Source organism: Oncorhynchus keta, chromosome 27 (genome assembly GCF_023373465.1).
Source record: "Oncorhynchus keta strain PuntledgeMale-10-30-2019 chromosome 27, Oket_V2, whole genome shotgun sequence".
NCBI classification, from domain to species: Eukaryota; Metazoa; Chordata; class Actinopteri; order Salmoniformes; family Salmonidae; genus Oncorhynchus; species Oncorhynchus keta.
Window position 1 is genome coordinate 38,513,498 of NC_068447.1, and position 17,030 is coordinate 38,530,527.

At 41.1% G+C, this 17,030-nt stretch overlaps 1 protein-coding gene across 2 annotated transcripts; it reads right to left on the bottom strand.

Moving 5' to 3' along the window:
• Positions 1-1,597: 1,597 nt before the first annotated feature.
• Positions 1,598-15,850, bottom strand: LOC118359976 (C4b-binding protein alpha chain-like). 2 transcript variants are annotated; one of them, XM_035738943.2, is made up of 11 exons: positions 15,651-15,850; positions 14,700-14,903; positions 14,381-14,569; positions 14,012-14,111; positions 13,665-13,738; positions 13,391-13,573; positions 9,805-9,981; positions 6,092-6,136; positions 5,221-5,262; positions 3,461-3,506; positions 1,598-2,766 (listed from the first exon to the last, which is right to left on the bottom strand). In XM_035738943.2, the coding sequence occupies exons 2-11, from the start codon at positions 14,776-14,778 to the stop codon at positions 2,742-2,744; spliced, it is 960 nt and encodes a 319-aa protein (XP_035594836.1). In that variant the 5' UTR covers positions 14,779-14,903; positions 15,651-15,850; the 3' UTR covers positions 1,598-2,741. The 2 variants fall into 2 exon arrangements, with proteins under 2 accessions (XP_035594836.1, XP_035594834.1); XM_035738941.2 differs by having other exon boundaries at positions 6,092-6,142; positions 15,651-15,842.
• Positions 15,851-17,030: the final 1,180 nt, after the last annotated feature.

Consider the following 17,030-nt stretch of genomic DNA (forward strand, 5'->3'; position numbering starts at 1 on the left):
ACTTTTGACTTCTTGGCGCTCTGGTACCTTTTGCAGTGCGGTAGCAGAGAGAATTATTATATATTATAACAGTCTATGACTGGAGTCTTTTGACCATTTTTTGGGCCTTCCTCTGACACCGCCTAGTATATAGGTCCTGTACGGCAGGCAGCTTGGCCCCAGTAATGTACTGGGTTCGGATGCCGAGCAATTTCCATACCAGGCAGTGATGCAACCGGTCAGGATGCTCTCGATGGTGCAGCTGTAGAACTATTTGAGGATCTGGGGACCCATAACAAATATTTTCAGTCTAAGGGGGACACATATCTGATCTCTTACTATACAGTAATCTATCACATATCATGATGGAAAACTTTTATGAGGTTATTAGTTTAAAGGAGGGGCTACAACCGGAAGTGGTTTGTCATTTCTGGACAAGATCTGAAAGGTTTGGCTCTCCATTATGTTGAGTGGCTACAGTGAAAAGTGACTCACGCTGTGCAAAATTGTCTCATTGTATGACAGAGTTCCTGGGAGGGATAGAATAACAATCACCAATAGGTTATAAATGGATCATGAAATCATCTTGTCACACAACTCAGTATTCTCCCCTTCTAACAAACAAAATTTGTGCCACAATGGAATCTTTTATTTATTACAACATACAGACGTTTATTTTTGAACTCTCAACTCCATTTATGTTAAGCTTATTTTTTCCTGTCTCCAACCAAAATCAATAGACAAGACTTGTTATATACAGGGCAATCACAGGAAGAACACACATGAATTCCTGACAAACGCAATGAAAGTCACCGGACTCATTAAGCAACATTTGTTTATTGCATGATATCATTCACTTCCTGTTTTACTGTCACACTAGATCAGGATTAGATTATTAATACACTCAAGAATAGGCCTACAGTAAGTCAGTATTCAGACCCCTTCACTTTTTCAACATGTTACCTTACAGTCTTATTCTAAACTGGAATTTTTAAAATATTTTTTTTAAATGTTAGCAAATTTATTTTTAAAATTAAGAAATGAGTTAGTTGTACATACATTGTTAGTTGTGTGTTCGTGAAACACATACAGTTGGCTCCTAAATAATGATGAATCTGGTACTATCATCTTAATGTTTAAAGGGATACGTCAGGATTTCGGCAATGTAGCCCTTCACCTTCTTCCCCAGGGTCATATGAACTCGTGGATACCATGTGTGTTTTTGCGTGCAGTTTGGAGGTAGTTGCTAACTAGCGTTAGCGCAATGACTGGAAGTCTATGGTAACTGTTAGTAGATACCTTGAACTTCGTCATTGCGAAAATGCTGGTTAGTATTGGCTCGCAAAACTACCTCAAACGCCCTTAATACAAATTTGTTTTTCTCATGAGCTCAGACTCTAAATAAAAAGGGCAGATCATTTCCAAAATCCTTAAGTATTCCTTTAAATTAGATCAGAGGCCCAGAGCAGTTTCGGCAAGATAACAGACCCATCTGAGATGTGTAAATATTAGGTAAAGAACCAAGAACTGCCATGACCCAAACACAGTATACTGTAACAGTAACTATGGATACTAGTTCAGTATCAAAATTAATCAATGGACACACAAATGACACCGGTTCATGTATAAATGAGCGCTGTTTAATTGATTGGTACATTAAATCAAACGTGTAGAAAAAAAACATTCATAATTGGCTGACCACAACTTACTATCTTAAGTTGTTCCACACTGATAATAAAACTGGTAATAGACAGATGTAAAGTAGAGCATTTAGAGTCAGTGGTGAGAGCTACATTATACTTAAACACACATTAATACTTCATTTTATTCATTAAAAGTGCTCCTGTTAGATAGTCATCTTAGATATAATGAAACAACCTTTTGGAACATGCATTTTCATTCCATTTTGAAAACATGCTGTTTTACATTTAACACTGCTCTGTTTATTTAGTAGGGTACATTGATCAGAATAAATTAAAGTCAACCCTACTTTTATATTCACCTAACATTCTGCTCTACTAAATAACAACATGGGTTCATATGAAGCAAACACGTGATTAGATCCCATGAAACATTAGAAATGAAATCGCATTTGCATCAACAACAACAAAAAAATCTGACCTTGACCTTCGGTGGCATGACTTATATTAAGACGTTGCATCAAACACATTCCCCTATGTATTTATTTTGTCAGTGAAGCTAAAACTTAATTAGGCTCTGTACTCCAGCAGTTTAGATCAAATGTTTGATACGAGGCGACAGTACGGAACGCCACATTTGAGGGTATTTTCATACAAATCTGTTTTACTGTTTAGAAATGACAGCACTTTATGGTTCTATACTGAGAGTCTGGCTGGGCATCTTAATGGATATGATTTCCTTTATTTCAGAGCGGGCAAAACAGGCTTTGTCATGCAGGGTTGCCCTAAAGGGCAGCTTCCATACATGAGAATTTTAACTAAGGTGGTTGGCAATGAGAAAGCAGGCTCAGATAAAGAAAGTTATTTGTGAAGTACACTGGAAACATGAATAGTTATTGAATAATCAGGTTAGGCCACTCATTAAGCACAAGCTTCCAAATTGGAATGAACCAATTCATTCTTCATCGTGAGGTTTCTAAAACATCACATGATCAAGCTTCCTTTGAAAGGAAATGAACCCGGTGTTTGGGAGGGGCTGGTGCATTCATAAGCAGGAGGGTAGTGCATTAAATCACAGCAGCCTGTTCACTTTGACTCCCTTATCAACGAAGCAAGAGGAAACTAAGGCAAGTAAGACGACCTGGCACTGAAAAATAAATACCAAAATTGCAGTTAGAAAAAAATCACGAAAATACATTTCACATTTTTTTCTACACCTGTCCTGCTAAAAGAATGAACATAAACATGATACATTTGTCTTCAGAGTTATTAGTGGGCACATTTCCTACGTAGCCAAATCGATAGCTGTAACCCAAAAGTTGAGCAATGTATTTCATGACTGCATTTCTGGATGACCAGGAGGCCAAACCTAGTCTGGAACCCAGACCTGTTTTGTGCCAACAACCCACTCCTTGCCATGTGTCATGGAATGTTAGCAAAAAACAAGTCTGGATCCCAGGCTAGGCCAAACCCGTTGCCCCAACAATCTGTCACCCTTGCCCGACACGTGAGTGGCAACCCGTCTGGACATCATCAATGAGACCCACCAACCAGTTTAATGTTTAAGAACACTAGAAGATTTGACAAAATGGCCATTGCGTTTACTTTGCAGCTCCACTACTGTGGCTGGTGTGTGTATATTGATGTTAAACACCAGAAAGCTTTGCAAATATAAAGCATGCAGCATTTAGCTGAAGCAGCATAGGTGGCTATGACAGCAGTAAGAACTCAAAAGAACACATGAAACTGAACAGTTGTTTTAGTGAGCGCAAAGAAAAGAGGGAGGAGCCATGACAGGAAACAAGCCTTGATTAGATGTTAATGAAATGAGAATGACTTACCGTGCTTTATATTTGTAGACTATAAATCCTATAACACAAACAAAACCTACAAAGAAAAAAAGGAGAAGTTTGAATCCATGAGGTATTATTTAGGTAATTCTTACTTGGCATAGAGTTTAAAACATCAACATTCCTTCTCCTTACTGTGAACAACATTAATTTAAAAATTATGGGATGTCAACAGAAAGGGGTATTGTTATAGGTTTGTATACCAGTAACAATAGAAAAGTATTACAAATAACTTCATGTCTGTCCTGCAAGAAAAGGCTTGAACAGAATACTACCTAGGTAATAAAAAAAATAAAAAAATAAAATAAAAAAACAGCTTACAGACGGTAGGCAATTAAGGTCACAGTTATGAAAACTTAGGCCACTAAAGAGGCCTTTCTACGGACTCTGAAAAGCACCAAAAGAAAGGTGCCCAGGGTCCCTGCTCATCTCCGTGAACGTGCCTTAGGCATGCTGCAAGGAGGCATGAGGACTGCAGATGTGGCCAGGGTAATACATTGCAATGTCCATACTGTGAGACGCATAAGACAGCGCTACAGATTGTCCTCGCAGTGGCAGACCACGTGTAACAACACCTGCACAGGATCGGTACATCCGAACATCACACCTGCGGGACAGGTACAGGATGGCAACAACAACTGCCAAAGTAACACCAGGAATGCTCAATCCTTCCATCAGTGCTCAGACTGTCAGCAATAGACCGAGAGAGGCTGGACTGAGGACTTGTAGGCCTGTTGTCTGGTGAGGACCCGCCTTACATCACCGGCAACAACGTCACCTATGGGCACAAACTCACCGTCGCTGGACCAGACGGGACTGGCAAAAAGTGATCTTCACTGACAAAGGAATGCGCATTACACCGAGGCCTGTACTCTGGAGCGGGATCGATTTGGAGGTGGAGGGTCCGTTGTGGTCTGGGGCGATGTGTCACAGCATCATCGGACTGAGCTTGTTGTCATTGTAGGCAATCAACACTGTACGTTACAGGGAAGACATCCTCCTTTCTCATATGGTACCCTTCCTATAGGCTCATCCTGACATGACGCTCCAGCATGACAATGCCACCAGCCATACTGCTCGTTCTGTGTCTGATTTCCTGCAAGACAGGAATGTCAGTGTTCTGCCATGGCCAGCGAGGACCCCAGATCTCAATACCATTGAGCACATCTGGGACCTGTTGGACCGGAGGGTGAGGGTTAGGGCCATTCCCCCCAGAAATGTCTGGGAACTTGCAGGTGCCTTGGTGGAAGAGTGGGGTAACATCTCACTGCAATAACTGGTAAATCTGGTGCAGTCCATGAGGAGATGCACTGCAGTACTTAAAGCAGCTGGTGGACCCACCAGATACTGACTGTTACTTTTGATTTTGACCCCCCCCCTTTGTTCAGGGACACATTATTCCATTTCTGTTAGTCACATGTCTGGGGAACTTGTTCAGTTTATGTCTCAGTTGTTGAATCTTTTATTGTTCATACACATATTTACACATGTTAAGTTTGCTGAAAATAAACGCAGTTGACAGTGAGAGGACGTTTATTTTTTTGCTGAGTATGTTAAAAGAATCAATTATTGGTACAGCAACATTGTTGCATGATGACTAGATTTGAAAACGTTCAACATAAAACCAAACAAATACTGCTTATCCCGTTCGTCTTTATAACATGGAATATAGTATAATTCTTGTTTTATTTAACAGGTCACCATGTTGGACGGTTACTGTCATTATTCACACAAATTCTATAGCAACTTACCAAGTCCACCAAGAACACCCCCTACTATTTTCCATGTGTGGTCTGTAAGAGAAACAAACGAGGGAAGGAATATGCCATCATGAATTTGCAGTAATAATTAAATCATCACTTAATAGCCTAAATAATGCTTGAACCATCAAAGAGATCATATACAACACCAATAAATAGCTACTGGGAGACAGCTTATTGTTGTAACAACATATACACGGAGTGTACAAAACATTCATATTGAGTTGCCGCTCCCCCCATTTGCCCTCAGAACAGGCTCAATTTCTCAGGGCATAGACTCCACACTCGGGGACTCCAGAGTGACGCAGCGGTCTAAGACACTGTATCTTAGTGCAGTGGTTCAAATCCAGGCTGCATCACATCCGGCCGTGATTGGGAGTCCCATAGGGCGGCGCACAATTGGCCCAGCGTCATCCAGGGTCATTGTAAATAAGAATGTTATTTTTTTCTTTTAAAAAAAAGGGATGCTGGCCCATGTTGACACCAATGCTTCCCTCAGTTGTGTCAAGTTGGCTGGATGTCATTTGGGTGGTGGACCATTCTTGATACATACTAAACTATTGAGCATGTAAAACCCAGCTGCATTGCAGTTCTTGACACAAACCGGTGCGCCTGGCACCATTCCCCGTTCAAAAAGGCACCTACATTTTTTGTCGTGCCTATTCACCCTCTGAATGGCACACATACACAATCCATGTCTCAATCATCTCAAGGCTTAAAAACCCTTCTTTAACCCGTCTCCTCCCCTTCATCTACACTGATTGAATTGGACTTTACAAGTGTTATCAATAAGGAATCATAGCTTTCACCTGGCCAGTCTATGTCATGGAAAGAGCATGTAAAACATCAATAGGTAGCTTACTGTTGGCCGCTGGGGGACTAGTGGGACCAGGATCAGGTGCACCATCTGTTGCTAAAAGAGGTGATATTAGGGTTCACACACACACTTAACACCAACAATTACAGCTTACTGATGTTTGATAAATCAAATAGATAAAAAAGAATTAGATGATGCTAGAGGCATGGCATGCACAAACTAGTGTTCAATTTCAACACAGCCAATACTTTATTTCTGTGTTCGAGGTTGTCTATGTGAAACATAACTCAAGGTAGGGTTCAGCCCTATGTGAATACAGATTGAGGTTTACTTCAAACGTTTTTGATATGGGTTGTATTTCCCCATGACTACTTGATAGGTACATTGTTACATACTGTATATTCAGATCACAAATCAATCCTTTGTCGTCTCAGGTGAAGGAGAAAAGCCACCATAAACTACCACTTGTTGGCGGCCAGGTTCAATTTGAATCTATAATTCAAGTGTCAATTCAAGTTGAGACAAGAATATATCTTTGGACACAAATAAGTAGGGGAATTTAGCGAGCATAATAGGCTGTGTACTTTACAGTACCAATGACGATTCTCCACCTCAGCCAGACTGACATGCAACTTTGTGTAGAGGTCATTTGAAAGCCTCACCACAAACACACCACTGGCTTATTCTATTACCATAAAGGATCAAAGGTTAGGCTAATGAAGTCAGTTGAGGTGTTAGTAGGGCTGTGACGGTCATGTAGCCAAATGACTGCAGGTCACTGTAATAACCATTCAAAATGTTTTTGGGAAACACACATCGCCTAGTAGGGGGCTTTGTTTTAGTCAAAAGGGCTACAAAGTAACGCAATACAATTAAGCCAGTACTTATTATTGTCTAGTCTGTCACAACACTTTCCTGTTGTGATCCCTCAAATGCTTTAGTCAGCCAGTGTGGTCTGAGGAGTAGAATGGTCTTGGAGAAGATGGTTAATCATTCACAAATAAAGTGTTACTCAGCAGACCCTCAATGGAAGGTAAGCAGCTCACTAGATCATGGGATTGTTTTAATGGATCAAAAGGTTGAATTTGAACACCAGTTTGTTTTAAATAGTAACCAACTTTGCTACTAAAAGCATTAGGACTGTTCCGGGAAAAAAAATAAAAATAATAATACTCTTTGTCTGTTCTTTCAACCATTGATTTTAAAAATGTATTTTTCCATATATAACCACACCTTGTGTTTTAATAAAATCAACTATGCATTGAGATTCTGATGCTTTAAACTAGAGGTCGACCGGTTAATCGGAATGGCCGATTAATCACGGCCAATTTCAAGTTCTCATAACAAAATCGGTAATCGGCATTTTTGGACACCGATTATGGCCGATTACATTGCACTCCACGAGGAGAATTTGTGGCAGGTTGACTAACTTATGCGATTGCAGCAAGGAACCAAGGTAAGGTGCAAGCTAGCATTAAATTTATATTATAAAAAAGAAACCAATCTTAACATAATCACTAGTTAAACTAGTAATATCATCAACCGTGTCTAGTTATCTAGCTTGTCCTGCGTTGCATATAATCATTGCGGTGCCTGTTAATTTATCATTGAATCACAGCCTAATTCGCCAAATGGGTGATTTAACAAGCGCATTCGTGAAAAAAAGCACTGTCGTTGCACCAATGTACCTAACCATAAACATCAATGCCTTTCTTAAAATCAATACAAAAATCAATACAGTATATATTTTTAAACCTGCATATTTTGTTAATATTGCCAGCTAACATGCATCTCTTCTGTGTGTTATTATATTAGAATTATGTCTATGATTTGATATTGGATAGAGCAGTCTGACTGAGCGGTGGTAGGCAGCAGCAGGCTCCTCAGCATTCTTTCAAACAGCACTTTCCGGCATTTGCCAGCAGCTCTTTACTGTGCTTCAAGCATTGCGCTGTTTATGACCATCAACTCCTGAGATTAGGCTTGCAATACTATAGTGCCTATAAGAACATCCAAAAGTCAAAAGGTATATGAAATACAAATGGTACAGAGAGAAATAGTCCTATAATAACTACTTCGTACCTGGGAATATTGAAGACTCAGGTTAAAAAGGAACCACCAGCTTTCATATGTTCTGAGCAAGGAACTTAAACGTTAGCTTTTTTACATGGCACATATTGCACTTTTACTTTTTTCTCCAACACTTTGTTTTTGCATTATTTAAACCAAATGTAACATGTTTCATCATTTGAGACCAAATTGATTTTATTGATGTATTATATTAAGTTAAAGTGTTCATTCAGTATTGCTGTAATTGTCATTATTAATTATTTTTTGGGGGGTATTTTTTTTAATTTGGCCGATTAATCGGCATCGGCTTTTTTTTGGTCCTCCCAATAATTGGTATTGAAAAATCATAATCGGTCGGCCTCTACTTTAAACTCACGGTGACGAAAAAACACAAATGACTTAAGAGCGAGCCAGAGAGCAAGATAACCATAAGGGAAAACAGGTAACCTGTCCGATCATTCTCCTTCCACTCCTACTGACATTCAGGAATTCTGCAGTTACTCTCCTGAAGTTGCCAGTAATAGGCTACACGCAGAGTCTGCAAACTTTCGCATGTGGAATTCCAATGGTTTTCATATGCACTTTGCGTGGAACAGTTTAATTTAATTTAATTTATAATAACATCTTCGTATCTCAATCTTTGTCATGTTATTAAACAAAAGTCTATCCAAATAAATTCTACAACCCTAAAAAGTAACATCTATTGCAAACTACGTAAAAGCATTGCAGCCTGTAGGTAGAAAATATCCCGATGAAAAATAAATACCCTATAAATTACATAGGCTAAGCATGGCCAGTCCGCAACAAACTTGAAACATTGTATCAACTATTACTTGGGTCCAGACTGTCATTGTATAAAATATTTTGGGCCCCTCAAGAGTTTGCTGCACCAGTGAGCTCAGGACAGACACAGCTCTAAGGAATTTGCGCAAGGGATAAGAATTATTCAGGTAGGCCTATTTTATGAAATTTCCACTGGATCAGAGCATAACATTTTCCCCTTTCACGCTAAGTGGTTCTCGAAAGGGAGAGAGCTGGAAAGATATTTCAAATACATTGAGGAACTATTGTCATGCTCAATGGATGTAAAAACAGACTTTGTTTTCTTGCTGTTTGAGGTGAAGAGAGAGTTTGCGCATTCTGAAGGGAGACGTGCATTGTGCAGCCACACTCCCCTTCTTGGACTGTGCCATCTCTGCGGCCTCCGCAATAGATTTGTTCACTGAGATGGGCGTGAATAAGACCGGTGTCGTGTGCCGTATAAATAAATACATTTATTTTACTGCTCGACTAAAAAATAAATAAAAATCTTGGTCGACCAACAGCCCATTATTGACCAGACAATCAATCAGTCAAATAATTGGGGTCAGCCCTAAAAACCATGCAGGCGAGTAGCAAGGAATGGACTAGAAGGAAATAATAGATGGAAATCAAAATGACCAAATCCAAACTAATGCATACTGGGAAAATAATTAACTGAAGATGCTATGCAGTCATGCATATGGTGAAAAATAATGATTAGCATGAAGACTAGGCCTACCACACATACCATTTTGTGATATCAAAAGTCTCAATATGTTTACATAAGATAGGGTCAATTCAGAAAGTCAGTTTGCTGACACATTGGTCATCTGGCACTAAATACCAAATGACGCACAAAATATCTGATCCAAAATACAAAGTCTTACCTTTGCATGTGGGAATAGAAGCTGACCAGCCTTCTATTTCACATGTCAGACTGGCCTCTCCCATCATCTTATATCCATCGTTGCACTTATACGTCACAAAAGACTTGTGCTGGTAGGGGGGCAGACGACCTTGAATCCTAACGCCATTCTCAACAACAGGAGCAGGACATGAAACCACTGCAGATGTAAGAGCAAAGAGCAATTTCGTTAGCTACTGTTGTGAACAAGGTGGGCCCAAGTCTCATTAGTTTTAGGCTATTTGAAGGCAATATCACAATTTTGCTATAGCCACTTATTTATGAATTCTGGAACTTGGCCTTCAATAAATAAGCTAGAGTTTTTGTTACACACTTCGTCTGAGCTCAATGTTGCATCCTGGTTTTTAGAGTAGGCCCACAGTACACATAAACCATGTTTTAGACTGCTCTATTAGCCTGTGTTGTATGTTAATACAACGGGTGGGTCTAATCCTGAATGCTGATTGGATAAAACTATGTATTATTAGCTACTGCTCTATTAGCCTGTGTATTTCACAAGATACCACCTGCTAATCTATTTACTATGTTCCATCGCACTGTGCAATCCACTGTCTCATCAACCCTGCCAGGAAATGTATAACTAGTGGCGCGGAAGGAGATGGCTGCCGTTTTAAGATCCCGTAACCAATTGTGCATGTTTTTGTGTTATTTTTAAGTTATTTTGTTGATGATGTTTCTGCCACAGTGTCTTATGACCAAAAAGAGCTTCTAGATATCAGGACAGTGATTACTCACCCCGTACTGGGGGAATACTTTTCTTCAATTTACTTCAGATGCCAGACAAGGCCCTCATCCCTGTAATTCGCAGGTGAAAGAGACAGAGGTATCGTGGACGAAGAGCCGGGTGCCTTGTTAGGATCCGTCGCTGAAAGGGTATTCTACCTTTACAATCGTTCCTATTAGACAACATGCAATCAATCGATAATAAAATAGAGACAAACTACGATCACGTATATCTTACCAACGGGACATTAAAAACTGTAATATCTTACGTTTCACCGAGTTGTGGCTGAACGACGACATTAATAAACATACAGCTGGTGGGTTTGAAGCTTTTTCAGGAGGATTGAACAGCGGCCTCTGATAAGACAAGGGGTGGCGGTCCATGTATATTTGTAAACAACAGCTGATGCACGAAATCTAAAGAAGTCTCAAGGGTTTGCTCGCCTGAGGTAGTCTCCCATAAGCTGTAGGCCACACTATTTGCCAAGAGATTTTGTGTATTTATCAAAGCTGTCTAAATACCACCGCAAACCGATACTGGCACTAAGACCGCACTGAATGAGCTATACATGACCATTAGCAAACAGGAAAACACTCATCCAGAGAAGGCGCTCCTCGTGGCAGGGGACTTTAATGCAGGGAAACTTAAATCCATTTTACCTAATTTCTATCAGCATGTTAAATGTGTAACCAGAGGACTGAATATATATATATATATATATATCTCCTTTACGCCACACACAGAGAAGCGTACAAGCTCTCCCTCGCCCTCCATTTGGCAGGTGATATCTGACCGAAATTCTATCCTCCTGATTCCTGCTTACAAACAAAAAGTAAAGCAGAAAGCACCAGTGACTCAGTCAATAAGGAAGTGGTCAGATGAAGCAGATGCTAAGCTACAGGACTGTTTTGATAGCACAGACTGGAATATGTTCCAGAATTCTTCTGATGGCATTGGGGAGTACACCACATCAGTCACTGGCTTCATCAATAAGTGCATCGATGATGTCATCCCCACAGTGACTGTACGTACATACCCCAACCAGAAGCCATGGATTACAGGCAACATCCGTACTGAACTAAGCGCGAGCATGCGCTGACCAACTGGCAAGTTGCTCCCGAATGGTGCAGTGGCCTAAGGCACTGCATCCCAGTGCTTGAGACGTCACTAGACACCCTGGTTTGAATCCAGGCTGTATCACAACCGGCCGTGATTGAGATAGGGCGGCGCCTAATTTGCCCAGCGTCGTCCGGGTTTGGCCAGTGTAGGCCGTCATTGTAAATAAACATTTGTTCCTAACCGATTTGCCGAGTTAAATAAGTAAGTGTCCTGACATTTTCAACCTATCCCTGACAGAGTCTGTAATACCAACATGTTTCAAGCAGACCACCATAGTCCCTGTGCCCAAGAACACTAAGAACCTGCATAAATGACTACCAACCCATAGCAGTCTGTAGCCATGAAGTGCTCTGAAAAGGCTGATCATGACTCACATCAACAATATCCCAGAAACCCACGCCAATTTGCATACCGCCCCAGCAGATCCACAGACAATGCAATCTCTATTGCACTCCACACTGCCCTTTCCCACCTGGACAAAAGGAACACCTATGTGAGAATGCTATTCATTGACTACAGCTCAGCATTCAGACCTATAGTGCCCTCAAAGCTCATCTCTATGCTAAGGACCTGGGACTAAACACCTCCCTCTGCAACTGGATCCTGGACTTCCTGACAGGACTCCCCCAGGTCGTAAGGGTAGGTAACACCACATCCGCCATGCTGATCCTCAACACAGGGCCCCTCAGGGGTGCGTGCTCAGTCCCCTCCGTACTCCTTGTTCACTCATGACTGCATGGCCAGGCATGACTCAAACACCATCATCAAGTTTGCTGATGACAACCACGATGAGACAGCCTATAGGGAGGAGGTCAGAGACCTGGCTGTGTGGTGCCAGGACAACAACCTCTCCCTCAACGTGATTAAGACCAAGGAGATGATTGTGAACTACAGGAAAAGGAGGACCATGCACGCCCCCATTCTCATCAACGGGGCTGCAGTGGAGCAGGTCGAGAGCTTCAAGTTCCTTGGTGTCCACATCACCAACAAACTAACAGGTTCCAAGCCCACAAAGACAGTCGTGAAGAGGAATAAATAAAGCTAACTAGAAAACAACTTAAAGAAATGCAAATGCAGCTACTTTGCTGTTATTCTGGCTGCACTTTGACGTGACTAAGTTAGCCGTAGTTGGCTAGCTAGCAAGCAACAAGACCATTGCCAGCCAGTATGGCATTTAGAACGAACAACTGGGTCGCGTCCATAGATACAGAACAAAAGACTGAATGACTGGGTTGCGTCTCGAGCAATCCTACATTTGTGTCAGGAATATGTCTTGTGGAAGGATGAAATAGTATGAAGAAATGAATCAAAATAACGTTTATTTTTATATGTCAATCACTATTTGAATATGTTGGTAACTCGTTGTATAAAAGTGATAATGTCCTCGACGCCGGTGTTTGGAGGATATATTGGCACGGTTTGCCGGCACTCGACGAAAACGAACAACATCCGTGCCAATACATTCTTCAAACACCGGCTTCTCGGGCATTATCACTTAAATGTCTCACGCACATCTCTGCTTATGTTATTTCTTTGTATCAGGCTAGATAGTGATATTTTTGTAATTAAAAAAATATGTTCAGATGAGGTCATCTGGACCCTGACAATGCTCATGATTGTGTGGTGGAGGTTCTATGTCTTGTCAATAACCATAATTATGATTGTTTAAAACAGAAGGGGGGAAAAAGGCAAGCTTTCAACGTACTTTTACACTCCGGTGGAGCTGGCTGGAATACTCCGTCCTTTTCACAGACTATGGATTTAGTTCCAACCAGAGTGAATTCCTTCTCACAGCTATATTCCACAACACTTCTATAGTGGTACTCTTCATCAGGTGGGATAACAAGTCCACCGTTGACAATGGTGGGGGGCTTTCCACACTTCACCACTGCAGAGTAGAACACAACAGCAGTTATGAACAGTTTTGATCTTGGCACAGGCATAGAACTGTTTAAGATAGTTATTTTCACTTGACTAACCTTGACATACAGGAACTCTGCCATCCCAGCCTTCGACCATACAGTTCCTTACACCGCTGCCCACAAGCATATAGCTGAAAAAGATGACACAATATGAGACAGTATTTGGACCATTGGTTTTGGGATAGCAAGGGGTTACAACATACTGTTGTTCAGTGATCATGGTATAAGCTTTACAAACATTTCCTTTAGCTTTTAGGGATGAAAAGTATTAGGCCTGCAAATTGTGAACTTTGTGAAACATGACAGTTGACATGTTAAAGTACTCAGTTGAGCCCTATTAAAGAATGAGAGTGCGCACACACAAGAGAGAGAGAGAGAGTGGAGGCAAACAGCCTTGCACTGACCCAGTGTCACAGGTAACAGCAGCTCTGGCACCGAACAGAATGCCTTCATCGAGAATATATTTGCCGTTCATCACTTCTCCTGGGTGGCCACATGACTTTCCTGAAAACCATTAAGAAAACTAGTCAGACTCATGTACAGAGGAAATGTAGGCTAGCTTGGAATATACTTGTTTTGTGCTAACATGCCACTCCATGTCATATGCCAAACATATTGGCATATGATATGGAGTGTCAAGGAGTGGATTTTTTTGCACAAAACAAGTCTGGATTCCAGGCTAGGCTTAGGCTAGTAATTTCACTGAGTTTTATGGATGGGCAATGAATATATCAACTTTTTACCACAACAATAAATACAATTATTGGAATTACTTGTGCATGTCAGTGTCACTGTACTCCACACGCCAGCAGTACATGTGACTGATCGAGACCCTCCTGCACGGACATATCCAGTTTCACACTCAAAACTTGCGATTGTTCCCTCTCCAAATGTCTCTTTGGTGATGAAGGCTTCTGTCAAAACCATGTTGGGCTTTCCTATGGGTTTGGAGCATTCTTGAGCTGAAAGATGTGGAAGAAAGAGTTCATGTTAATGACCAAGGCAGCCAAATGCAGGAGTCAAAACCTTTAAACCATAGACTATAGACAGGGTGAGTTGCATAGAAATATAACTGATTCTAGTTGACCCTACCTTGAACAGGAAGAACCATGAAGGCAAGTTGTACCATCCCTATTATCAAGGACCAACAGACGTTTTTAGAAGGCAGCATGACGTCTTCTTTTCCCGTAACAAGCAGCAACACACGATTTCCTGGATTGGTTTGTTTGTTTGTTCGAGTAAAGTTCCCCACCTAAACGGATGATCTTCTCGCAATATCCACTTTTCGTAATCCGACTGTGTTGACATGGAAAGAGACACCATTATGTTAATGTTAGCTGGGGGTGGGTATAATTTCTGGAACGTTCCAACAGGAATCCGTTCCAAAAACGTCGTAAATAACAAGTTTGCCAACAAACAAAGCATACAAAGTTGTATAGCGGCAGTGTAAAATACCAGGTAGAGAGCGGGCAATTTTGTTGAGTTTTTCACTCACCACGTTTATTCCGAAAAATGTCTGTCCTCACTCTGGTAGCCTGTGGACAAACAATAATAAGCTACGTGGTGAGTTGATGCCTATTCGGCAGCTAGTTAGCTAGGTGAATTGATCATGCTACTTTGTATGCGTTTGTTAGCATCCTTGTTATTCACGAAGATTTTGGAACAGTTTCCTGTTGGAACGTTTCACATTATACCCACCCGTTAGCTGGCACTGGGTGGAACCTGCGAGATATCTAGCCTGGCTAACGTTAACTGGATCAGTTAACTACCGTGTTTGCGTACATGGCACCGTCTATAACAAATAAGTCATAATGCCAAATAGACCGTTGATGTTAGTCTAAAATAAAATGTGAGATTATGTCTAGATGTTTTTTATAGTGGAGAACAAGTTTAGAATTTGCCTGGCAGGGTTGATGATGAGGCATTTTAACGTAGAATAAACACCGTCTGGAATGCGCTTTTAACCAAACAGCATTCAGGATTAGACCCACTCGTTGTATAATATCCAATAATTATCAGCTATGGTATTTGGAAAAGTCTTACCTTTATTGTTCAAAGTCTTTATACTTTCTTAAAAATCCAAATGACAGTCTGTCTAGCAGTAGCAAATGTACGTTTGTGTTGCGCACTTTCTTCTTCTTTGGTGAGGTTTAACGGCGGTTGGCATCCAATATGTTGCATTAACGCCACGAACTGGACTGGAGTAAAAATGTATTATACTTTGCGCTTACAACAACGGAAAAGGAGGGGGAATGCGCTACAACAACGGAAAAGGAGGGGGAATGCGCTACAACAACGGAAAAGGAGGGGGAATGCCCAACCTACTAACCCTACACCCCATTCCACTATTGTGACCCTATTTGATCCTACACCAGGCCACCTGCCTGGGAGGACAGGAGACTACCATTAAATACCCCCTGTGGCTCTTCTGGAGTTAAATCACAGACAGAACAATGAGACAGCTGTACAATGAGACGGCTGTATAAATGTGAAGCAGTGGCCGGCAGTGGGAGATGGAACCAGATGGATTTTGGCCGACATTCTGCTAATTTACTCATCAACTGAACATTTTATTTCAATACAGTTTTTCTCTTCCCAAACCTACAATCTGTTATGAATAGAGTGGACACCTTTTTGTAGACTTTACCCTTTGCCAAAGTTTTAAAAAGTGTTGTTGTTTAGGAGTGCAAAGGAATTGACTTATTGCACACGCTCTCTTCACCGAGAATGCGTCCCCAACGGAAATGCGCCAATAGGAGCTCGTTCTTGGCTCTGCCCACCTTCTTGCTTGTTCTGCCCACAATGACTCATTTGTTCCCAATTGAAAGGACAGACTGTTGTCTAGCTTGGGATTGTTATAAAAAAAATATTCGATTAAATGTTGTAACAGCTATAACAAAAATATTCGATTAAATGTTGTAATAGCAAGTACTTATCTGCAGCTGTCACCACAACACCTATTTTCTGTGACTTAAGGTCCATTCCTACGGTACAGTTGATAACCATGACCGCTTCAAAGCCAACCTTACTGAAGTAAATTTCATTCATTATCTTATCACTCTGTGCAGTTTCACCACGCTCTCCACCGGGGTCAGTGTCGCACCAGACGGCGGGCATCATCGGCCCGGTGAATCTTCCGTTTCACCCCTGCCTTTACACAGGTGATCACTCCTTTCAATGGTGCACTTTTCTTCATCACAAGACCACTTCTTGACCACCACATATATATATTATTATACCTTTATTTAACTAGGCAAGTCAGTTAACAAATTCTTGTTTTCAATGACGGCCTAGGAACAGTGGGTTAACTGCCTTGTTCAGGGGCAGAACGACAGATTTGTACCTTGTCAGCTCAGGATTCGATCTTGCAACCTTTCTGTAACTAGTCAAATGAGGTAAGCGTTTTCATGAAGTGCTTTAAGA

What these genes read in the sequence shown, in the direction of transcription:
- LOC118359976 (XM_035738941.2), bottom strand. Translation starts at nt 14,778, where the DNA reads ATGCTGCCTTCTAAAAACGTCTGTTGGTCCTTGATAATAGGGATGGTA. An exon ending in AGCTCCACCGGAGTGTAAAA is followed by an intron (nt 9,982 to 13,390) that starts GTACGTTGAAAG and finishes TTACATCTGCAG; the next exon opens with TGGTTTCATGTCCTGCTCCT. An exon ending in GTCTACAAATATAAAGCACG is followed by an intron (nt 2,767 to 3,460) that starts GTAAGTCATTCT and finishes TTTATTTTTCAG; the next exon opens with TGCCAGGTCGTCTTACTTGC.